This window comes from Fundulus heteroclitus, chromosome 12 (assembly GCF_011125445.2).
Source record: "Fundulus heteroclitus isolate FHET01 chromosome 12, MU-UCD_Fhet_4.1, whole genome shotgun sequence".
NCBI lineage: Eukaryota > Metazoa > Chordata > Actinopteri > Cyprinodontiformes > Fundulidae > Fundulus > Fundulus heteroclitus.
The window spans coordinates 30,632,539-30,657,085 of record NC_046372.1 but is presented as its reverse complement, the minus strand read 5'-3'; the positions used below and the strand labels follow the sequence as shown (position 1 = coordinate 30,657,085).

Sequence of the window (24,547 nt, the reverse complement as noted above, 5' to 3'; positions counted from 1 at the left end):
CTCTGCCTGAGTTTATACACACTGTCAGGCAGGGACGTGCACCCGCATACTGCCACATAATTATGGTCTGGGGGTGTTTGTGTGTGTCACTGTGTAGCTGTTGGTGTGATGCGTATGAAAGGTGTTTTTTTTTTTTCTTCTTCTTCTTCTTCTTCTTCTCCAATGCAGCTTTCTTGCTGCATTTTCAAATAATTAGAAGTTCTTGCGTAGAAAAAAAAAAAAAAAAAGGTGGCCGCAAACACCATGTGTTTACCAATCGCAACGAGAAAAGCTGTGTCATTTTATCCCTGCTTGTGTTTTGGATGCGTGTTTGTCAGCAGTCATTTTCTCTAAATCATTCCTCTGGTGAAAATCTCAGAAAAAAAGATTATGTTTTGCGGGCCTCAAGAATGTGTATAATATGTTTGATTTATTTATTTATTTACTTTGCCCATATCCTCTGAGTGGCCACAATGGCTTTTGTGTATCGCTCTTGAGCAGCTCAAGGATATGAGCATTTTCTTGGCACCTTCTATTGAGAAAGCTCTGACAAAAGGAGAGTGTGGGGTGGGGGGGGGGGGATAAATAAAAAATGGACGGCTTATTGAGAGGAGGCTACACTTCTGGGATGAAGAGTCGGTGTGATTCGCCGAGGGGTTGAAAACAATAATGTGAACAAGGGCACTAAACAAGTGGGATTTAATGAAATGCTGCTATCGTCGCAATGCATTCTGCCGTGCGCTCTTCATCCCAGCTACTCAGTTCAAGCATGCAGAAAAGGCCAGAGAAATATTCATTCAGTGTGACGAGAGGTGAAAACAAAGCAGACACTCTGAGTAATAGGTAAACAAATTGAAAGCAGGGGTGCCTTTCTGCCAACACCAAAAAAACTAAACAAAAAAAAAAAAAAACGTCACCTGCGTCTCCATCTTGGCAAAGCAGTTTAATTGAGGTATCAAATATCGCTGCTCCCTCCTTCTGCGAAGGCCAGGTCGCCCCCGCTGAGGCCCGGTTGGACAGCACCCGAGGACAGAGACGCAAGAGAGAGCCATTTTGGGGCGGTTATGTGTGATTACATGTGCGTGCACGCGTTCCCGCTGTATGCTGAGTAATCACAGCAGGACTCCTCACATAATAAGGCTGTCTGAGTGAGCAGTGGGCTGCAACTGACGAAGAGGACCCTAGCTGTCTGGGCCTAGCAGGGGGCCTGGAGTGACTCCGAGCCTTCTTCCACCCACAGACAAAAAACTGATGCGCAGCACACCAGACGTGGCTCCAGGCAGCCACGTGACCCTGCACGCCGCCCTGTGAGAATAACACACAGCGAAGCGTTTATAGCCGGACCGCCCAGAAGATACTGGAGATTGGTACGTCACCGCAGCTTATTTCTCAAAACAAATGTAATCTCTAGGCACCTTACAGACCCAAACGCTTCCGGTTTTATGCCTACGGTGTCCCATTCAGTCCAATCAGTTCGTCATGAAATGCTAATTAGTCAAAGGTTTTCTATCATAGGAAACCAACAGGTTGAATCGAATCTACGCTCTGATGCCCTCCCTCATCCTGAGTCAGTACAGGAACCGGTCACATTAAAAAGGACGAAACGTCCGTCAGAGCAAAGCTGATTATAAGCAGCCGTCTTTCCTAATGGACAGGGGCTTTAAAAGAGAAGTGGGTAACACTTAGGCTGGCCACCCAGATTGATGATGTGTGGCACTCTCCGTTCTGCACATTATCGATCTGGGACTGCTTCCATCGGATCCGTGAGGAGGGACGTTCAGTAGAACTCTCCAAGTTGATTGGGCGAAGCGACACCTGGTGCCCGCCTACCAAAGCCAATCACGGTATCAAATGAAAATGTAATGTCACGAGAAACGACAAGAAGATAAGCCAGTCAAGGCATTTGTTGCTGTTCTTCTTTCAAAGATGAAATGGTGGATTCTGACAGAGCAAATGTGATAGCAGCAGCTACACGTGCGTCCTCCCGCGCTGCCATGTTTACTTACGTTGGTTCGACTGTGTGCTCGTCAGCGCTTGCTTTCATCACACCGATATGTCCCGCCTCAAACCATTAATACTGCAACGTGATTGGCCTGAACCATTTGTGTTTCTGGCACAAACCGGTTGAAGCGGGAGCGGTACAAGATGGATTCTCGTGTGTTTGTGAACGCACAAATACCGCGAGAATTCATCTTGCGGGTAAGATTAGGTAACACTCTCATGCATGTGTTTGTTGGATTATGTATCAATCTACTGTGAGGTTTTTCCTTCCCGCTAATGGGTGGTTTTTTCTTTCCACTGTCGCTTCATGCTTGCTCAGTATGAGGGATTGCTGCAAAGCCATGGAAAATGCAGACGACTCTCCCTGTAGCTCTACGCTTCTCCAGGAGTGAATGCTGCTTGTCGGGACTTTGAAGCAATCAACTGGTTCCCTTATATAGGAAATTTTTGACCAATCTGTATAATATGATTGATTTTGACTTTGTAAAGTGCCTCGAGATGACATGTTTCATGAATTGGCGCTATATAAATAAAATTGAATTGAATTGAATTTAACTATTCATAGCCCTTGAACTATTTTTTTGTTTACATCTTGTCAAATTTCAAAATCTCAATGTAATCAATTGACATTTTTTTTGACAGGCCAACACAAAACAATGAGTATTTATAATGCAGAGAGAAAAGGATGCGCAGTTTTCAAAATATTTCACCGAATTGTCTGAAAGGTGTGACGTATGTTATTGTCCTGCCCGATTTATACTGATAAATCCAGCGCAACCACAACCATACAAACGCAAGCTTCTATCCGTTTTATTCATTACTGTGGTAACAGGTCAACACAAGGTAAAGCACAATTGTGAAGTGAAGGGAAAAGAATTTGCTATTTAAAACTTTTTTTACCCATAAAAATCTGAAAAAATGTTGCATGCTTGTTGTTATCAGCCACATCTGCTCTAATACCTTCAGTGCAAACTAATTGATTTTGGAAGTTTCCTAATTAGCGTAGCCCACCTGTGTGAAACTGAATCCCAGAATAAACCTGGTTGTTCTGTGAAGCCTAAGCAATTTGTTAGAGAACAATAGTGAAAGAAAAAGCATCAGGAATGCTGAAGGACTCTCCATGGGTCAGTGAGAAGGACAGGACAGGGAAAGTATTAGTCGAAGACTACATTAATCTTGCCTTTGTGGAAAAATGACGTAAAGAAAGCCATATTATGAAAGAAACCAATAATAGTTTTGTTTTTCTAAACAGATACATGCTACACTGCTTCAGAGTTGTTCTGTAAAAAAAACGAAAAGCATATTTATTTTTTCTTCTGTTTCGCATTTATGCTCTTCCCTGTGTTAGATTATCACATACAATGCCTATAAAATTATATTGGTGTCAGTATTACAGAATTTTTCAAGTCCAGAGGGATATTTTCCAAGCTAACTGGGGAAAAAACCACATATGTAAGAAAGAAACCTTGTAAGACATTTTGTTGTTCCCAAGCAAAGTTTGCAAAAATCAAACGGCGGCATTTTATAGAACATTATAGAACTTATAGATTAGGGTCTGACTTCAGTCAGTAGTGAGATATACTTATCCTAAGAACCTGCCAAAACAATTCCCCATTGGTTAATGTCGTTCGAACATCAGCACAATAGTAGATCTGCCGCCACTGATTTATAGAAATAATCACAAATCTAAAGTGTTTCTTTTTATGTCAGACAGCTAAAGTTTAGTGTCTGTCTTCATTCCCTGTAACCCAAAAGGCTGGAATTAAATTTAGGTGCTTTTCAGAATTTCAGTCTATTTGTTCAATATGTATTCATATAGTAGTTATTTAGAGCAATCTACTGACATTTAGTCAGATCAAAATACTGAGATACAAATAAGGATTGTTTAGTTGAACAACTGACATTGATATTTTTTGCACACAAGAGGTATTGAGATTGTCCGATGTTCCAAAATCTGTGTGGTGCTAATGTAACTCCACGCTCAAATCATTTGTGGAGGGAGTTACATAATGGGAAAATCTTATCACGCTGTCATCGCATGTCGAGAGACCGCTGTCCAGTTGGACAGCGTGGCAACGAAGATGTAAACAACCCTTTAGACGGTCTCATTTATACTCCTGAGAGAAAGAGCTACAGAGAAAAAGAGGAAAATGAGGGCCAACGGATGAGCGTGTGAGATATGTCGAGCTGGAGAGAAATTAAATCACTGGCTAAATTATTGCATGATTGCTCATTCCCCAAAGAGTTGGGCATCATTTGCTAGAAAGTGTCTAATAATTGGTTTTCGGCCATGTCAGACACATGCAATTCCCCGTACTAATGGCTCTGTTAGGAAGAACTAGGCCTCCTGGGTCGGAGTAGGACACAAAATAGCCAGACGGCAAAAGGCACCCAGCATCCTTGTTCCTTTTGTATTTTTTTCCCCTCTGTTAAACCAGAGAGAGAGAGAGAGAGAGAGAGACGCGGAGAAGACGAGCGATGGCAAGAAGGAGAGTGTGTGTGTGTGTGTGTGTGAGCGACGAGGAAATGAAGTGGCAATAAGTGCAGCCAAAGGGGAAATGCTCTTCACCGTGAGTTTAATACATCAGACTGGGGATTTGGCAGCCCGCCACACAGCAATTGTTTACCTTTTTGCTCACTTGCTGCATCTGTTCTGTTTTGTAAACGGCACTAAACTATTCGCCCGTAAACACCGGAATCAATAACAACTGCTAAGGGAATTCCCTTATCCCGCCCCTCCTTCGCTTCCCCGTGTTTTCATCCCTAACCACCACCACCACCGCCGCCACAGCCGCCCCCTTTCTTTTTCTTTTTTCTTTTTTTTTTCTCCTGGATCTCCTCCTTTCTCTCTATTTCCCGCCAGTCAGTACCAGTCTGCGCGTACACGTGCGAGGTTGTCGAGCCGGCGGAACCCACGGAGACGAGAAGACGTCGGATGGCCTCGCCAAGCACACCGGCTCTTGTTTGCTTATATTTAATGGTGTTGCCGTTAAATAAAACTCGCGATTGCTGTCCCTTTTTAAAGTTGGATATTTTTTGCTTTCGTCATCTCTTTTCTAAACGTTCCATTCAAAACCTGCACCGTGGCATTTTTATTGAACTGAGTGTAGTTCATGTTTTTTTTTTTTTTTTAGGCGATCACAGTGACACAGCTTTCCTTTTCTCAGTCTGCGTATAAGAACATCTTCTCCCCGTAATGTTCTGCAGAGGATCTCTAGTATGAACATATCCCTTTTTTTTTTTTTTTTTTTTTGCCCAGCTCTCAGCAACAGCTCCTCCCTTATTGATTCGCAGTACATTGACCTTCAGTTGAACTCTTCCCCCTGCCAGTGCCCCCTCCTCGTTCTGCTCTGTGAAACGTGCAATGTACTTTGCTATATGACACACCTGGGTGCTTTTAAGCACACCCTCTCCATCAAGTGGCGATGGGAGCTTCCATTTGCTCTCACTGTTGTGACAAAGGTATAATGGGGTTTAGATGGCTATGTACTACACTGCTACAGCTATAGGCCTATTTGGCTAGGGAGGCGACTATAAATACCCATATAGCTTGTTAGGAAAGCGCCTCAATGAAAGACAATGACCAAGCCCTGCTAAACGCCAAGGTCGCGTGCCACTATTTAGAGTTGACTTAGTGAGCGGGCGAAACTGTTATAGGGTCACAGGTTGATGGAATGAGTAGAACGGATGGTGAGGAGAAGAGAGAGGCCAGGAAAAAGGTGATGCTCCAGATGAAGTGGAAGGTAATAGTTGCTGTGCTCAGATGAACACCCCGGATAAGGTGGAGATTGGGGGCAGGAGGTGCTGTCGCGATAGCTTTTACAGAACCCACCGGCCATCTCCCAAATGTGTCCCTTTCTGTCGGGTTGATAAGGTTTCCTTTGAATCGTCCGCCGTTTCACTTTTCCTCCCCCCGCGTCGAGCGTCGGAAGCATTTGATGCGACGGCGACTTCAGAAATAGACAAGCTTGGTGGTGCGTGCGTGCAAAGTGCGAGTCGGGGGAACGAGGCTGGCACCCAGGTGTCAACCAGGTCACGCGTGCACACGTGCGGCGGGAGGTAGTCTCTCTAGCCCAGACTCCCACTGGAACCCATTACAGAGAAACCGGAGGCCCGCCGAGCTTAATTACATGCAAACACAAACACAAGCGCGCACACATCTAAACTCACCCTATGTAATTACACAGCTATGCACCTGCAATTTCATGCATGCATCTGCCCACACTCGCACACAAATACATGTAGACACATTCACAAACGGTTTTGAGGTTGGAATACATTCCACGGTGACCACAGCGTCTTGTCGCGGTGTGGACAATTATCCTGCAAGACTGACATGTGCAAATGCGTGCTGAAATGTCGTCCGCAAATCAAGTTGCTCTTAATGACCCACATTGCGCGCGCACACACATGCATGTGTATGTGTGTGCGACGTGTCTGAGACGTGAACACACAAAACTCCGTGACTCACACTCATTAATGCTCATAAAAAAATACATACACAAGTGCCCAGACACAACACTCAGAATCAAACTCATGCATGATTAAACCAGACATCCTTTGGGACAATGTTGTTGTCATATTGTCAGATTTTGTTTAACAATATAGCAAAATTATATTAGGATCCAAAGGCAATAATGTCACCGTTATTGGAGGGGGGGTGGGGGTGGGGGTACCCCCTCCTCCTCCCTCTTCTTTCCATCTCAATGCTCAATCATCTCTGTGCTTTCAGAGTCAAGGCTAATACTGAGCTCATCCTTTCCCAAATGCCTTTGCAGTTGCGGAGCTCATTTAGGCGGACTCACAAAAGTATTTGTGCATGTGTCTCGGCGTATGGCAACACATCTCCCAGCCGCCCATTCTCCGGCTTAATGCGGAACATCCCCCGGGTGATGGCTTTGGCAGCCTCCAAAATGGGAAATCCATATTTGCCGAGGGGGTCATCGGCGGGTTAGGAGGAGGAGGAAAAAAAAAAGAAAAAGTTTTGTGCTGGGAGGGAAGGTTGTGCAAGTGTGACTTCTCAGGAAGCAAAGTTTTGCATAATTTCCTGTCTGTGTTCGTTGTTTACGCCGTGTTTGGAGAAAACATGAATGGGTCGATTCGTAGAAAGAGGTGTCGCATGCAGCGAGCCTTCAGGTGTGGGGGGGTGTTTGCCGATGAGTGCCTGTTGGCAAAGGAGGTTGTGTGGAAAACAAATTCGTATAAAACAGCTTTTTTTCCCCCACCTCTTTGTGAACATTAAACTGCACTACATTTCAGCGTCTGCTACTCATCTACAATCTCACGCAAGGTGTATTTAATCTCTTCTTATCCCCTTCACAGCGCCGATGGAGCTTCCCATGAAGAGCAGGAGCTTCAGTTTGACCTCCCACCAGCTGAGGGCGTTGACCCAGTTGGCTTGCGTCCTACAAGGCTTTGAGAGAGATGCGAGGGAGCTGGTCACCAACATCACCTTCATAAAGTGCATAGGAGACACTCCGACTTTAAAAGGTGTTCTTTTCATATATGTCTTAACCTACACTGCCTTGTCCGAAAAAAACAATTACAATTTTGTCACATTACATCTAGAAACTTAAATGCGTCTCAGTGACACGTTACATGATGGAGAAGCACAACATCATGGGTAATGTGGATTGAAATATCATTAATGAATGCTTCTAAAATTATTTACAAATCAAGAATTTCTAAAGGGTGGCATGCATTTTTTAGTTTGCCCTCTTTACTCTAATACCACTAAGTTAAATGCACTTCAACCAAATGCCCTCACAAGTCAACTAATTAGATAACAGTGGACGCCAATCCCCCCAGATAAAGCAATTCAATTCAATATTGAAACACGGTGGTGGCAGCATCATGTTGTGGGGCTGTTTCTGTTCAGCAGGGACAGGGAGGCTTGTCAGAGTCGATAAGAAGATCAGTGGAGAGAAATAAAGTGCCACGCCGGAAGAAAACCTGTTAGGGGCTGCAGACACTTGAGAATGGGGTAGAAGTTTACGTTCCCACAGTAAAGGGGTTCACAGTAAAGCATATCGTTGTGTTAGATTGAGAAGCATGTCCTTATCTTTGCCCTTCACAATCATACACTACTTTGTGTTGATCATCACCTAAAGTCTCTGTAAAATATACATTGGATTTTGTGTTTGTAACGGGAGAAAATATATAGAAATTCAACTGCACATATATAAATATTCTCAGTTATCCTACACAAAAACCTACGTCTTAGAGCGTGCGTTGCCAGGTTTCACCTATATGACCCATGTTCTTCTTAATCTAAAGCTATGGTCCTTAATGTGTGACACTCCGGCAGCCACATTCACACACGTACCCATGGATGCTTCTTAGTTAATTCCGTAACGTCTGCGAAAAAAAAAAGAGAAGAGAGTTGATCGGTTTTGTATTATCTGGGGTCTTATATAAGCTTTTAGTATTCGTTTCCTCTTTCCCCTTTGAACTGCCACTGCAGAGATGTTAAATGAAAGCTTTTGGTGCGTGGAGTAATTTCCATAAAGGTTACATTTACAAAAACAAGACTTGCGGAAAGGCTCAATTTACAGAGAGGTAAACAGCCTTTAAAGGGCAGTTATCCAAATCATTAATTCCAGGCAATCAAACGGCTTAATTACCAGAAATTCATCAGATGAGCTTAAAGGTCAAAAAGTGATGTGCTTGCCGCTTCCTCCTTCTTCCGTTGCATGCGGTCTTGTTCGGCTAAATTGCCTCGCCTGGGGTCTTACTCCTCGCTTTCCGATTAGGAAACTATGGCCTTGATGTTCATGCTTTTTAATTGAAACCCAACTCAACATCCTGTGCACTTTTATTCACCGCAGCTCCCCTACAAGCCGCCGTCTTTTTCACAAATCCACACAATCGGCTCTCACGGAATTACCCTTTGTATTGTTGCCACGATCTGGGTTCAAATCAAATCTAAATCTCACATTTGAACTTGTAAAGACATGTCTAAAAGCAAATTACTTCTGCTTCCTTTGGGGCATGGGCAGTCAGGCTCTGGTCACCGTGGATCTGACAAGAGCAGCCTCCGGGGCGAAAGAACAAAATGAAAGTCAATTTAGTGGGACTAAAATCAGCAGTTTCTCAAGTGGCCACTAGCTGGGTTCACATTCATCAGTCCCAAAGAACCCCCCAAAACATATTCACAGCTTAAATAACCATGCTTGACGTCAAGAGCAGAGAGCATCTTTGGCCTTTGTAGCAACCTTCGGCCCTTCATATCAACTCTATAGCTGGATAAGAGTTAATAAAACCAATTCACTTTTTTTTTTTTTTAACCGTTATTTGCTTTTTACATGTTGTTTCGCTCTACAGATAAATGTACACCAATCACCCAGTGAAAGGTGTCCTCAGGTTGTCAGTCATATCTATTCTTTTTTTGCCGTGCTCGTTCCTTCAGAAATCCAGCATGAGCTCCATTATGAGCATAAGGCCGACAATTGTTTCAAGGCTTCGTAAATACAGCCAAGAAAAAATAAATAGATCAAAGCTTGCCATCAGTGTGTCATACAGTCCTTGGTTTCTTAATGTTTAGTGGTGGAAAGAAATAAATAATACAAATGCACTCAACTGATACTGTGACCTCTGGGGATATAATCCATTGCACACATGTTCACACCCTTTAAACCTTTTTTTGTTCCGAATAAGTTGAATGATAACAAATAATATATTTCCATTTATTTATCGCAAAACTAAATATGGCGTGGACTTGTATTCAGCCCCCTTCGCTTTGATGCCCCTCAATAAAATCCAGGCAAACCAACTGCTTTTAGACGTAACCTGAAATGCAGATCAAGACAAAGGAACATCGGCGAAAGATCGGGGATAAAGTTGTGGAGGAGGTTGAAGCAATGTCAAGTCATAAAACAGCGTCCCGAACTTTGAACAGCTCATTGAGGACCATTCAAGCTACTGATCCAGAAATGGAAGGAGTAATGCCCAGCAGCAGAGATCCACAGCTGTCAACACAACAACCTTACTCCGTAAACCAGGCCTCTGTGGAGGGGTGACAACAGGGAAGCCGTTTTAAAAGGAAAACTCTGAGAAGTCCCGTTTGCTGGTTTCTGCAAGACACGTAGACTCAGAACACATGTGGAAGAGGATCAGATGAGATCCAAAAATGTTTTATTTTCTGTACACCAAGTATGTGTAATGCACATAGACCCGAACACACAGTGAAACAAGTATATTGCACCATCATACCGTGGGAAGGCTTTCCTTCGCACGGTATGGGACGGTAGAGACAGAGAAGCTGGTAAAAGATGGTGGAAGCATGGACTTGATGCTGGGGTAGAGCTCCTCGTTCCCGCGGGATATCGTCTCTAAACAAACAAACCACTGCTAAACTGGAACGGTCCTGACCAAACGGTCCATCGCTGTGTCAGAGTGGGCCAGCCCAAGTCCAGAACTCAATGAGAGGAGAATCTGTGGCAGATCCCCTCCATAAAAACTGACTGAGCTTGAGCTACTGTACAATGAAATAACTGGCCAGCCAATTCCAATCTCTAGATATGCAAAGCAGGTAGAGGCAAACTGTATCTGAAAACACTTGAAGCTGTAAATGCAGGTAAACGCATTTTTCAACTCTTTAGTTGGGGAAAAAATAAAATTTCTGTCCACTTCAGAATCATGCTCTGCTTTGTGTTGTTCTATTATCCTTTTTAATGTAAATATAATTTTGCTGGTTGCAAATTGACATAATGTAAAAAGGTTTTAGGATTATGAATACTTTTGCAAGCTACTTTAAATTCACTTTAAATATAGTTCTGAGGATCACTAATGGCTTTCTGTATAATGTTGATAGAATGACACATATTGTGATGACTTGACCCAACAACAGTGTATTTAATATTTTCCTTTTATATGTAATGCGTAATTGAAGTAACTTTATTGTGTCGTTATTTAGGCATTTTGAAGAAGCCTAAAGAGGATCCAAGTTCGACGACAAATGGCAAGAAACCCGCCTCAGACAAACCTCACACTCCAGAGGTGAGACCTTTTGCACGTGTTTGTTACGTGAATTTCTACATCCCGACTCTTTTTTTTAACGACTCCGCTCGCCGTCGGCTCATTTCCTGCTTTTTCAGGCAAAGACTCTGGAGTTTAACTGGAGGTCAGCTTTTAGTAGGCTGGTCCCGCACATGGAGCACTGTGTTAAAGTGGTGCTGGACGACGTCTGTGCCAAGAATCTGCAGCAAGAAGAGGCCTTCCATTCTTCAGGACAAACCTCGGTCAGCCTGAGCCCCACCGCTGACTTCTCCGTCAGCAGCCAGCACCTCAGAGAAGACTTCTTCTTCAAAGACTCAGAGAGAGACTCGCCTAAAATGACAGCGAAGGTACTCTTGCAAAGATGTAACGCGGTTCTTCTCTCCTTCAGGAGCGTTCTTGAGCACGTTTCATGGCATCTTGATGGACCAGTTGCAATTTTTATTTTATTTTTTTAAGTTTGATGTATTTCTTTTTCAGTTCTCATCCCCTCGTTTTGTTGATAGTGTCAAATAAAGTCACAAAGCATTAGGAATCCACAATACTAAATATTTTATAACATGTTTCATTGAACTTGCTTTGCTTTTTGCCTTTCTGTGACTTCCTTTTCACATTCAGAGAAAAATCTGACTCTTGTTGCGTTGGCTTTTCTCTCCAAGTAATTTGGTAAATCACCGCCGCATCTGCCGAATCCAGCTTTTGCGCCTAACCTTTACTCAACAGAAAAAAAAAACACACCCAGGTCTAGTTTATAGCTTAATGCTTTGCACAAGTAACCTCAGGATAAAAGCCTCCCCGAGGAGGCTCTGTTCCCTTCATCCTTCTTTAATGCTATCTGACTGAACAATACGGGTTTACACACAGCAGCCAGAAACTAGATAGATTAATGCTTTTTGTAGCTCCCGCGGAAAGCTCCCGCTATAATAGAAAGCTCAAATAGTTTGGGCCTGACACAGATGACGCCCTGGATCAGAAAGGGCCTGGGGAAGAGTGATCAGTATTACCGGAGGGGAGGATTCCAGGATCAAAAGAAAGACAGAAGGAACCAAGAACTGGTGTGGTTGATATTATGGGGGTTAGATTGTGTGTGTGTGTGGACGGGAGAAACTGAGGGTGTGCTAATGATTGAGGGGCATATCACAAAGGGTAGGTGGCTATAGCCTTAAGAAGGATATAGGAGCCATAACACGAGGCAGGGATGAGAAGAGAGGGCCTGGGAAAGGTAAGAAGAGGTGAGACAGACACAGGAGATTGACTTTTCTGACACAGAAAATCAGAGTGTGATGTGAAACCGGGCTTAAGAAGTAACACCACCAACAATCTCCAGCGTTTGAGGCTGGACAGCCGACGCCGCTGGCCCGAGCCTCGCTTCGTCTCCTCTCCTGTTTCAGAGATGCTGATCAACTTTTCAGGGCGCCGCCCCCTAAAACTTCTTTAAAAGTTTCTCTGACTCCTGTTCTTCGTTCTCGACCGCTCGGCTACTAGAAACGTCCGTCTAAACTTTGCACATCTCGATTCCGCCCTCTTTCTTTCACCTTTGTCCTCCTAAATCCTTCTACTTTGTGTGCATTAGTGTCTCTTGATTCCTAACTCGTGTCGAAATTTGTCCGTGCCCAGGACCTGTACAACATATTTATGTGTGGGTCAACGCTTCAAAGATGAGAGCCTTCCAGCCAAAAGGTTATACCTGCATACATTTGCATACAATAAACTAAGCTTGAAAGATATTCCAGAGACTGTAAGAGAATATATATATATATATATATATATATAAAAAAACGGCATTGCTAGCTGAAGAAATTATTCGTGATCAATATCTGACAGTTTTTTATTCATTTTATTCATACTTTCCAACCCCAGTGCCTTTTTTTTCATTTAGACTCACCTTAATGCCAATATATAAGCAAGTTTTAATAATGCGCCTCTGCAATCTGAGTATTTAGTGCAGGTTTTGTATTGTCAGACAAATCACTACCAAAAAAAAAAAACATTTTAGCAGCTGCGGTTTGACCCGCTGATAGACCTTAATTCTCCAGATTCTCCTCAGTTTGATGAGTCGCCACCAAAAGCACTTTTTCCTGTTCTGCAGCCTCACCTGAGGTGCTCGTTTGTGTCCTTCACCGTACTGAGAGCTCACACAGACCCCAACTATCACAGTTATAGCCCGTTTCACCTTGCTGCAGTAGTCCTGATGGGATTCCAGAATATGATCGTAGCTTTTTAACATTTCAGCTCGTGTTAAGCAGAGATTGTGTTGCTGTGATTGTTTTGGGTTTGCGCGTGTGGACGAGATTCTTCAGAAGATTTAGTGGAAAGACTGAGAGTTTTTCAGAGTATCTCTATATTGTGTAGTTGCGATATGGCAGCAGGCCAAGCTGGCCGGCTATTGACTGGAAAGGAATCAAGACGGTGGAGCTGAGGACACAAGCAATGCCTGCTGCTGCAGGTCGATTGGTTGTTCTAGCATTTACGTTTCGGATGTTTTAACAGCATGACATCTCCTGGATCTTCTAAGTTCACAAACCTCTGCTAAGATGCCAGGTTTTTGAGTGGAAAAAAAAATTTTTGATTGTGATAAACCACTTCAAAAATATATATTTTTAATGTGACGTATATCCTCTGCAGCGCAACAGACAAACAAATATGGGGAATAAATAAATAAATAAATAAAAAAACAGTAAAATCCTACAATGACCTGGTCATCATCTCAACCATTATCCATCAAAGACAGGCCCCCAATTCTCCAGCACCACTGCAAAGATTTAGCAGATCTACAGAATAGATGGATGGGTAAAGATTCACGCACTTAAACTAATGCTTTGTCGAAGCACCTTTTCAGCACTCAGTCATATTTACTCCTGCTTGAGTTGGTGTTTGTTTGTATGCATGCCAGGACTCACTGTGATAATGAAAAACCAAATCCCGCTTCATCTCCTGCTTTTAAGCAGACGCCTGGTATATCATTTCATTCATGATGACAAAGCAACCCATGCCCACCCGAAGAAAAGTAATCCCAGAACATAATGCTGCCACCATCGTTTTTAGCTGTAGAAATTGTGTTGCTTTGGTGATGCACAGTTTGGTTTTGTACTATAAATCCTTTTTTGTTCAGTTGAGAACCACAAATTCAAGTTTTGATGCATCTAAATATGACATATTTTCCCACATTTTTTAAAAACATTTTTTAATCCACCTTTTAGTCTCAAGGTTTTCTTAGGGAGAAAATGCTTCTGTCTATCAATCAGATATTAGACACAACCGACACTTACCAGAAATTGTTTCATTGTTGCTGTCGGCCTCTTGGCATCGTCCCTAGCCAGTTTATCACTTTTTAGCAATTCCCGATTTGCCAAGGTCAATGCTTGCATATTTTCTGTGTGATACTGTAAATGGTTGGATTGGAGGTTTTTCTGGTACGTTTGCGAATGCGGCCGATATCGCAGAGTATAAGGAGGCGGTGATCGGAGGACACCAGGGCTGGAAGCACAAGGGGGGGAGAGGTAGGCTGCGGCCTAGCTAGGGGTGTGATTACTTTGTCTCTGATCTGGTACTCAATAAAATGCTGGAACTTGATCGAATCACGTTTCATTTATTCAATAAGTAACTGGGAAATCAGTTATCATTATTTCCCACAACAATGTCCTAACTGTGCCAAGGTGTATATAATACGTTTTTTTTTTTTCCATTCTTATTCTGACTGATACCTCTGTAGAGTGTGGTCCCTTTGATCCTTTAACCTTCTGCTAATTGTGCCTTTTCCCAAAATAGTATAATGTACTAATTAATGGCAGATAATAAAAGACTGAGTACTTGTGTTGAATCAAAAGGGGTCTTTACCAGCTGTTGATTTAAGGGCGTGCACACAGTGACAAACATCTTTTTTATTTCTTAATTTGTCATTTTTCAGGATAATGTTCCAGTAAAAGTGAAAACGAACCTTGTGTTTTGATAGCGTGCGCAGTTTTAGAATCGAGTATAGATTTTGGGCAACACAGACGCCAATGCTCACACATTTATTATGATGCTTAGACACAACAAGTCTGTCGCCTTGCTTGAAAAAAATGGTGTCAAATAGTTTTGCTGGAATAAGAACGACATAATATAAATAGACTCAACCATGTAGACTGAAACGCTGCGCCTAATTGAAAACACTGGGTTTTGACAAAACGTCTTTGATAAGCACACTGAACTGTTTTGAAAACTTTGATCAGTCTAACCCCAGACCAGCTGATAAAGAAACTCCTAGATGGCGTAAAAGGTTTCTTAAATAATCATCAGATAGTAATTTATTGCGCTACAGTAGGTGTGCTTGTCATCTCACCTCACCCATTTCTTTCCTCTCAGCTGGACTTTCCATTCTGTAAAGATTCCCTGTGATTGTGCTGAATGTGATACATTCTGTGTCAGAGTAAGACTGGCATACTTAAACATTTTGCCAGGGCCACGTCTTGAAATGTCTGCGGTCTACATTTACCCTTCAACGTTTTTTGCTCGAGAAAAATCTGTAGCTAATTGTAATCGCCGGCCCCAAACCCATTAACTATTCAAGTTATCCCTTTAAACCCTTTTTTTTGCTTTTCATATGATGGAGTCTCTTCCTGATGTTTCCTCCTCTGTACTGACAGACTTTACTTCTGGTTTTGATCTTGTCTCATCTGTAGCTTTGTTTCTCTCCCCACAGTTCTGCGGAGCCATTGTGACTGAGCTGGATGCCTTACTGCCACTGGCAGTCGCCTGCAGGGACGTTTCTCTCCTGGGGGTGCGATCAAGCTTTGTGGAAGCTTGTAGCAGAGCAGCGTTTGCCATTCTGGGCCGTTTGCAGGAGAGGGCCCTGGAGGTACCGTCCTCTGCGCCCCTGAAGAACTTGCCTGCTCTGCTCGCTTCCTGCATTTATGTGCAACAGCGACTGGAGCATTACAATGTCATGCTGAAGGATTTAAGTGCAGCTTCGGCTAAAACGTAAGAAGCAGCTGCGCTCGCGCGAGTGTGTTGGGGTGTTGTGTACGTGTCATAACTCAGGTGGCAAAGCTTTCAGTGTGAGTTTATCAGAATGAAAAGTAATTGACTGAAATAAATGGGAATCGATTTTAATTTAAACTGCTGAAGGTTCTGTCCTCTGCGGGGATTTTAAACAGAGTTTGGAAACTATATATGCTTGCATAATCTTGACTAAAACATACACATTTTCATTAAAATACACTCCAGTATGTCTGTACTATTCCTCAGTGATATGCACATAGGGCGTTAGTTACTGCAGGAGTATCGATGCCACATCCTCTACATGCACTGTGCATTCCTTAATCGTACACAGAACGTTTCTAGAATCCTGCAATGTTGAGGCCAAAGCACAAGACTATTAAAAGCCACATTATTCAACCTGTGGATTCGTCAATATATTAAATATATGGCATTCATGTTAACTAGCAAATATTATATCTTTGTCTGATGACAAAACATTTGTTTTTAGAAACTACACAGTTTGTTTAAATCACCGATAATTTCTTAGACTTAGACAACTTTATTTGTCATTTTGTGTGTAAAAAGTGCATACAGAATGAAATTTTGTTGCAACAGCTTATAGGAGTATAGTCAGATTCCAGGTGGAATAAGGCAACATTGCAATATATAATGTGCAGCAGTGATCAAAATGTTAACATATAACAATGCAGGAGAAAAACAGTGTGCCGTCATGTTATGCAGGAGAATTTACAAACCATGTTTAATGTGCAAAATAATGGTGCATAAAGGCATTTGTGCAAAAATGCATTTCCGTTGTGTGAAGGGAAACTAAGAGTTTGGAAGCATTGGTAATGCCGGATAGAGATGTAATGTAATTTCAAGTTGATTTCCATGGATCCCCTGCAACGTCTCATAGAAACTTTATTGGAACGTTTCTAGATGTGTACTGTACATTTTTTTGCCCCTTTGAACTATTCTAACTAGGTTAGTTAGTCACTTAATTGTCTAGCCTCAGGGAAACTGGTCTTTTATTAGCATTCACCTGTTTATGTTTTGTGTGTAATTTAAAGAATCTGCTCATTAGGGCAATTTATTTTATTACCACTCGTTTAACAATGCTGGTTTTGTTTTGTTTGGTGAAATCCTGATACTGTTGAAGCCCTTCAGCTGAGAAAAAGTCACTTCTCTTAACTTAAAGACATCTGTGCCGTTACTTCTACTATGCTTACCACTGAAATGGTAGGAGACTTAGGTTAGAACTGGCAGAATGCAATGAGTTGCAGCTTTGTTCGTCTGCTTGTCCGCGGTGTACGTTGGCGCCGCAGCAGACTTCAGTTCCCGCCTGCAGCTGGCTCCCACATGGTGACAATAGCAATGGGGTTAGAGAAACGACTCAGCGATGTCAGTAAGTTTCGATGTTTGCCCCGTGAAACATTGTTGCAAAGTTTAAAGAAATGGGAGAATGGTTAATAGTTTCCCAAAGACAGAAATACAGCTTGTGTGCAAATGGCAGGAAGCACACATACAGCAGTCACCAAGCTCTCATCTTCTAAAAAGTAAACTTTATCCAACAGGTTTTTAAATTTACACATTTCATTCACTCCTAAACAGAGCATTGTATAATGACACCAGAGAAAGCTGTACCTGGTTCAAGTCTTCCATAAGAAAAAACAGTGTTGTTCAGAGTTAAGGCCACTTATAAATGTGCTCAATTAGCGCTGGTTGGCAATGACTCAGCTTGTGTTAAGCAGAGATTGGGCTGTTGTGATCATTTTATTTTTTTTTTTAAGGGAAAAAAGAAATCCCACTGTGAACTCTTAGGATAAATTAAGTGTTTCTTTTAAAGCATCATATCGTTCTGGATGACATTTCCTGACATATCCCTGCATAAATAAAACTGAACATAACCGGATTTGCCACTTTTGAAGTTGAGATGTAAATGAGCCGTTCGCAGCAGATATCCTTCTCTGGATTCCAAATCGTGCGCTGTAACTTTCTTTTCTTGTTCTTTGACCAGACCCCTGACTCTGCTACCGATCCAGAGGTACCAGGAACTAGCGGAGGCCTTAAGAGAGCAGCTGACCAGCTACTGCATCCAAGTTTGCCTAACCTGTATTCTCCAGGATGCAGAGAGTCACGACTGGGCCGACCCTAAACCCTTCTACGAGGTGACGCCTACACTGATATCCTATCAGTTTAGCTCGATTTACCTGTAGATTGACACGGACATGATTTACAATGTGCCCCGCTATTCTAAAACTGCTTCTTGTTTTAGGATTTAAATTATGCACCTCTCCAGGCTTATGCTTAGTAAATGTCTTAGTATTTCTCAGCATGCCTGCTCTGCAGATTTTAGGGAAATGTATGAATCATACTCCAGAGCCTTCCTGCTTCCTCCTTTCATTCCCACAACACACCTCTCCTTCTAGCGTCTGAGCGTTATACTCTGAGCTTCCGAGGAACATCTGTGGCTTCCATGCTGCCCCGGGGCCTCCAGGGATTCGGCTGTCTGAAGTCTGCAATCTAGACTGGGACTGTCTGGAAACAGCACAGGGCCCCTGAAACTCCAGTGCCTTTATGGCCTAAACCAATCTAAACCTTGCCTCTCCATCTCACTTTATCCTGACTCCCTCCCATTTGTTCCTTCCTCCCTCTATGGGTCATTGGTGTCAGACAGGCATGCACTGTGCAGGTGTGTGCTTTTGTTCAAACACCCTCAACCTGCATCTGTACGGATGACTGTTACTAGGTTTTGGGTTTCAATTATATATTTATATATATATATATATATATATATATATATATATATATATATATATATATATATATATATATATATATATATATATATATATATATATATATGATAGAATTAGGGGGAATTTGTGCGTCAGGTTGCCATCTCTTGGATCCTAAGCTGGTGAGTTTGGCTCCTGGAGAGAGACATTTTCCTTACACTCACACTGTCAAGAGGGTTGTTATTGGCATAAAAATGTTTAACGCGTGACACTAAAGCTACAGCATATGTGTGAGGTCAGTTAACTCGGTCAAAGAGAGCGTGGATTGTTGCCATGTTTTATGTCTTAATGACAGGATTCAGCCTTCACAGTTTTTGGGGCCAAAATAGTGATTTAAATCCACTGTAAGGCAGGAGGTGCGGGGCTTTTTGAATCTCCATGTGTATTTTATTATCTTCTCTCCGAACTGATTTGGTCTTACTAGGAAAATATTGCTTAATATGACTTTTATAGTTCTTTTTGTAGAATTAACCTGACTTGTGAAATTAACCCTGACTTGCATTAGCTCAAACACGCAGGAAACCAAACGTGATTCATTCAGAAGTTTGAAGCTTTATTTAAGATAACTTTTATTTCACACATTTAAAGTATACAACAAATAAATCATTCACAAAAAGAAGGGAAAACAGAAAATCCCGTTGCAGTTCAATTCAAACTTACAGGAATATCCGCGGACTGCGATGGCGGCGGAGGACATTGTGATCTGCGGTGAGAGCAGGGAACAGGTGGAGGAAAATCTAAAGAGATGAAGGTTTGCCCTGGAAAGGAGAGGGATGAAGAGTGGCCGTAGAAAGACAGAACGCATATGTGTGAACGAGAGGGACCCAAGTGGAGCCGAGAGGTTACAGGGAGCAGAGCTAAAGAAGGTGGAGGATTTTATGTGCTTAGGGTCAAAAGTCCAGAGCAACGGCAAGCGTGGAAAAGAACTGGTGACAGGAGGCAGAGCTGGAGGTAGCAGAGATGAAGATGTGTAGGTACTCTTTGGGAGTGATGAGGATGGATAGGATCAGGAATGAGTACATCAGAGTGGCAGCTCACGTTGTTTTGGAGATAACGCCAGGCTGAAATGGTTTGGACATGTACAGAGGAGAGATAGTGATGATATCGGCAGAAGGATGCTGAGGCTGGAGCTGCCAGGCAGGAGGTCTAGAGGAAAACCAATGAGGAGATGTATGGATGGAGTGAAAGAGGACATGAGGGTAGCTGATATGATTGAAGAAGACGCAGAAGATAAGGGGAGATGGAGACAGATGACTCGCTGTGGTGACCCCTGAATGGGAAAGCCAAAAGAAGAAGAGTTGAAACCAGATGTTACATAAATACCCTCCCCTCTTGTTCTTACTAATGATCATTATGATGAAACACTCCAATGTGTTTCCTTCAGACCACAGGACATGTCTCCAAAAATTCACGTATTTCTCCTTGGGTGCTTTTACAAGCCTTAATATAGATTTTTGCTGCTTTTGGAAAAGTGGCTTTTTCTTCTCTAAGTGCCCTTTCAGCCCATGTTGGTAAAGGACTCTGGTCACTGTGGGTAATGTAATTTTTTTTTTACCAGCATCAGCCAGCAGAGTCACAGTCTTTGGCTTCTGTTCTGGGGGTTATATGCACATTTTGCACTAAAACATATTTATCCCAAAGTCAAAGAGCCTGCCTGCTTCCAGGCTGGTATCATGGCATGGCATTCCTGTTTTGTTCATAAAATCTTTACTTACCAGCTCCATTATATTCTGAAATAAGAGGTAATCTTCAATTAGATCTAAGCATCACCACTAATATGAAATCATCATAAAAATATGTTTAACTTAACAAGAAAATGTTTATAACTGCTCTGTTAAATAAACCCTACTTTAAATGTTCCTTTTGAATTCTTTGCAAAGTAATATATAATTATTACAGTTGTTCCAGCCAAACAACAAAATATACTTTTCAAATTGTAGTTCACAAAACAAGATAAATATTCACTTCAGGGATGAAAGTCAAGCACACACAGGCCATATATTTGAATCCACATAATCAGCGCCTGTTATTATCTGGATGATAAAAGTAAAACAAACAAACAGACAAAACGCACTCAAAAAGACCCCCAGAATTTACAGGTTACTAAATATTGGTTATCTTACGTATATGTCATGTAATCCCATAAAAACTGGAAGAATGAGGCAGTCTAGTAATGTAATTGTAAAAGTCTGAGTTTAAAGCTGTTTTGTTTGAAGGAGAATTTTTGTTTTTGTTTTATGTCACAATTAAAGAACTACTTTTTCTTTGTTTATTGCATCAAATCCTCAAATAATATATTGAAGCTTGTGGTTGTGAAGTAAAAAGAACTAGATTGGTGGTTAGAATAGCTCAAATGGGTCAAGATAAATATTTTTTTTTTACGGATGAGCTACTCAAATTACTTCTTCACTGCCTTAATCATAGGCTTCAAATTGTCATAAAAATCCTCGGGTTATTTCACCGTTAGGACAAAATCACAGTGTAAGCATGTCCTGTATCTCTGGAGCCCTGAAGCTATACTCTTCGCAAAGATACAAGGCTTTATTCTTTTCTTTTTTTCTGCACACGTGCATAACCAATGGACGCATATATGTCCAGAACCAAGACAAGCAAACCAATCAGTTGTGATGCTTTCAAAACCTTCTTCATCCCTGTTTTGGAGCAATTTTTGGCCATCCCATAATCTGTTGCTGCTTACACTGGTAACAGCTTAGTTGGCCTTTCTTGATTTTGGCCCATTAAACCCAAGGTCTTCTTTCCCCTGAACCATTTGTCTACCACTAATAACACGTCCACTGTCATTCTTTCCATCTGTGATGAGCTTTTACTCAGGCAAACTCCTTGCATTCATTTCCCTGCCTTTTGCTTTATGTTTTTACTGTTTAATTCACTGTGCAGTTGGAGAGCGTGAAAACGATTCTGAAGCCACTCTAACATAAATCACTTTATTGAACAAAGTTGGATGATGATTTGCTTTGCAGGAATTACGCATTTACCAGTGGTTTCCAGCTTTTTCCTGAAAGAGTTTTCCTACTTTATCACAATCTGTTCACAGTGTGGCTTACTTCAAATCTTCCTGTTTTTTGCCTTTGGAAATGTTGCTATTATTATACAATAAACTTTCTCTGTGATTTTAAAGCTTGTAATATTCTGGAATGAGATTTTTATTGGATTACAGAGGACTTTTCAGGAAATTAAGGGTTTTAATGGGGTTGCTTTTGGTCTGGACCTATATCTGTCAGTCAGGGGTATGCCCCAATCCAGACCATACTCCAATAAATGGTTGATACTGAAATGACCAGCGGAAAAATAAAAACCTAAAGATGAGATTAAATTTGAGGAAGTGTGAGTGAATTTATTAGCCATTGCGATGTAGACAGGAAGGATTTGGGGAGTTTTGGATGACTCCGTAGCCCTGCCATACTCATCATCAGTTTGTTGCTGGAGGGTAAATACAGTATGCAAATGTAAAAAAAAAACAAAAAACAGAAGGTATCTTTAATACATTTATGACAAAGCTGCGCAACACCTGAGTAATAATGTCTCTCAGTCCATACTTGCCTTTCTTCCTTCCAGCTCGTATGCATCAGTTCTTTCTTTAAGAGTTTTTGATTGATCTCATTTCCCTCACCCTTTATGTGAGTGTGAGAACACATCTGTGGGCAGGTGTGTAACTGTTGGCATTTTCATGAGATCGTGACTTTAAAGCAACCCTATATTCCCAGTAGGGGGAAGAAACCCAGGTGCAGAGTGCAGGTGGCATGACCGCTACGACATCCTGGTGATGACAGAACAGCCTCTTACCCTCCTCTGCTCCCAGTTTCTCTCCTTCTATATTTATCCGTGGTGTTTCTAACCTTACTCACAGTGTCCAAATCATAACGTATATGCATCTTCAACCCCCTCCCTTCCATACGTCTGTGCCTTCCCAGGGAGAGCGATGTTCCTTCTCGCTGCAGATGTGGTTTTACTTCCTGTGCGGGCTTCGTAGCGACCTGTGGGCGGTCCTTCCATCAGAACTGGCCAAGGACGTGCTTGGATGTGTCCTGACAGAGACTTTGCAGCTATTGGTAAAAAGATATGCCAGGGTCCGTGCTTCATACAAGAGACACCTGCAGATCAGGTATTTTGAAATATATATATATAAAAAACAACACAAAACGATCAAAACACCAAAAAATGCACTGCACTATAGAGGGTGCTGAATTTTAAAGGATGAATCCTTATATTACCTACAAAGTCCAATGGGTTGCAAAAATCTATTGACTTAAGTTCAACCAAATGTATAAAATGTGTGTTTTGTTGCATATTTGTTACATTATCTGTTTGTCACTAATAATACCAGGTGGCTATCTGTATTACCATATTACTGAAGTATCAATGTAAAAATGAATTAAAGTTGCTATTTAAAGTAGACTTATTTTTCTTAGACAAAGTCTATATCAGGTAACCATCAGGTAAACATTGTTCGACAGAATTGCTGATCATCTTAGGTGAATGCTTTGTGCTTTTTGCTAGGTGCATCTCACATACATTAAATAGGAAATTTAGCATCTACTCACTTTACTCTCATTTTTACATTGATGTGTAATGATGTAATAAAAGATCATCTTTATATATTCACACTTACATATTCAATTCAATTCAATTTTATTTATATAGCGCCAATTCATGAAACATGTCATCTCGAGGCACTTTACAAAGTCAGAATCAGTCAGATTATACAGATTGGTCAAAAAGTTCCTATATAAGGGAACCAGTTGATTGCTTCAAAGTCCCGACAAGCTGCATTCACTCCTGAAGAAGCGTAGAGCTACAGGGAGAGTCGTCTGCATTGTCCATGGCTTTGCATCAATCCCTCATACTGAGCAAGCATGAAGCGACAGTGGAAAGAAAAAACACCCATTAGCGGGAAGCAAAAACCTCCAGCAGAACCAGGCTCAGTATGAACGGTCATCTGCCTCAACCGACTGGGGGTTACAGAAGAATATGATTTCACATGTTTTAATACGCCCATTCTTCACCTGCTCTGCTTCTCTCTGGCTTTAAGGTGTGACATCACCGCAGTGCTGCTCTACGTGGAGCACCTCATGTGGAGCGTCAGCGAGAGTCCAGAGGACGTGGTTCTGATCAACCCTGCTTCAGAAATCACCATCATAGGAGGTGGCTCTGACTGGCCGTACCGAATCCACAGCCTGTGTGACCAACTGCTGGCGGTCCTCCTCGTTGTTACAGCACCGATATCTTTTGTGCATAGGTGCGTACTGTGTGTGCTTTACGTTTTCGCTGTTTAAATGAAATTTAGTGGATGAAGGCTGTAAGATTAATCACTATCCAACAAACAGAAATAGATTGTTCTGTTTTAACGCTGTGTGTTTTAAAAGCTGTCTGACCTCCAATAATTAGACATCTTGTGGTGTCCTTTTCAAGCTGCCATGTTCAATTTTAACCTCTCTAGAACATTTATGAACAGCGCTTCCAAAGACTCAGCTCCGCGCCAGCCTGAAAGGCCTGTTGTACGCTGGCTAAATGCTATCAACCCTGACGTCTTCACAGAACAGGTCATAAGGTATGTAAAGTACGCCCATAATGCCTTCTATCGCACATCGTTCTGTAGGCGCGTGTAGCAAAAGCATTTGTCCGGAGTGAGCATTTCCACATTTTGTCACGTTACAGCCACTGACTTCAACGTTTTGGTTACAAATCATCACAGAGTAGTGCACAGTTGTCAAGTGGAGGGCAAAGGATTTTCTATTTATTTATTTTTTTAAATACAAATTTAGAAATTATGAAATGCATTGTTTTTTTTTAGCCCC

At 41.9% G+C, this 24,547-nt stretch overlaps 1 protein-coding gene across 2 annotated transcripts in view; it reads left to right on the top strand.

The window, feature by feature from the left end:
- kiaa0825 (KIAA0825 ortholog) overlaps positions 1-24,547 on the top strand; it is a 160,657-nt gene that overhangs the window by 27,681 nt on the left and 108,429 nt on the right. For both annotated transcript variants that reach the window (XM_021315778.2, XM_036144422.1), the window contains exons 7-14: positions 7,303-7,470; positions 10,895-10,977; positions 11,076-11,324; positions 15,656-15,933; positions 17,951-18,101; positions 22,664-22,854; positions 23,782-23,988; positions 24,190-24,300. In XM_021315778.2, the coding sequence (XP_021171453.2) occupies positions 7,303-7,470; positions 10,895-10,977; positions 11,076-11,324; positions 15,656-15,933; positions 17,951-18,101; positions 22,664-22,854; positions 23,782-23,988; positions 24,190-24,300 (1,438 nt within the window). The remainder of the gene's footprint in view (positions 1-7,302; positions 7,471-10,894; positions 10,978-11,075; positions 11,325-15,655; positions 15,934-17,950; positions 18,102-22,663; positions 22,855-23,781; positions 23,989-24,189; positions 24,301-24,547) is intronic.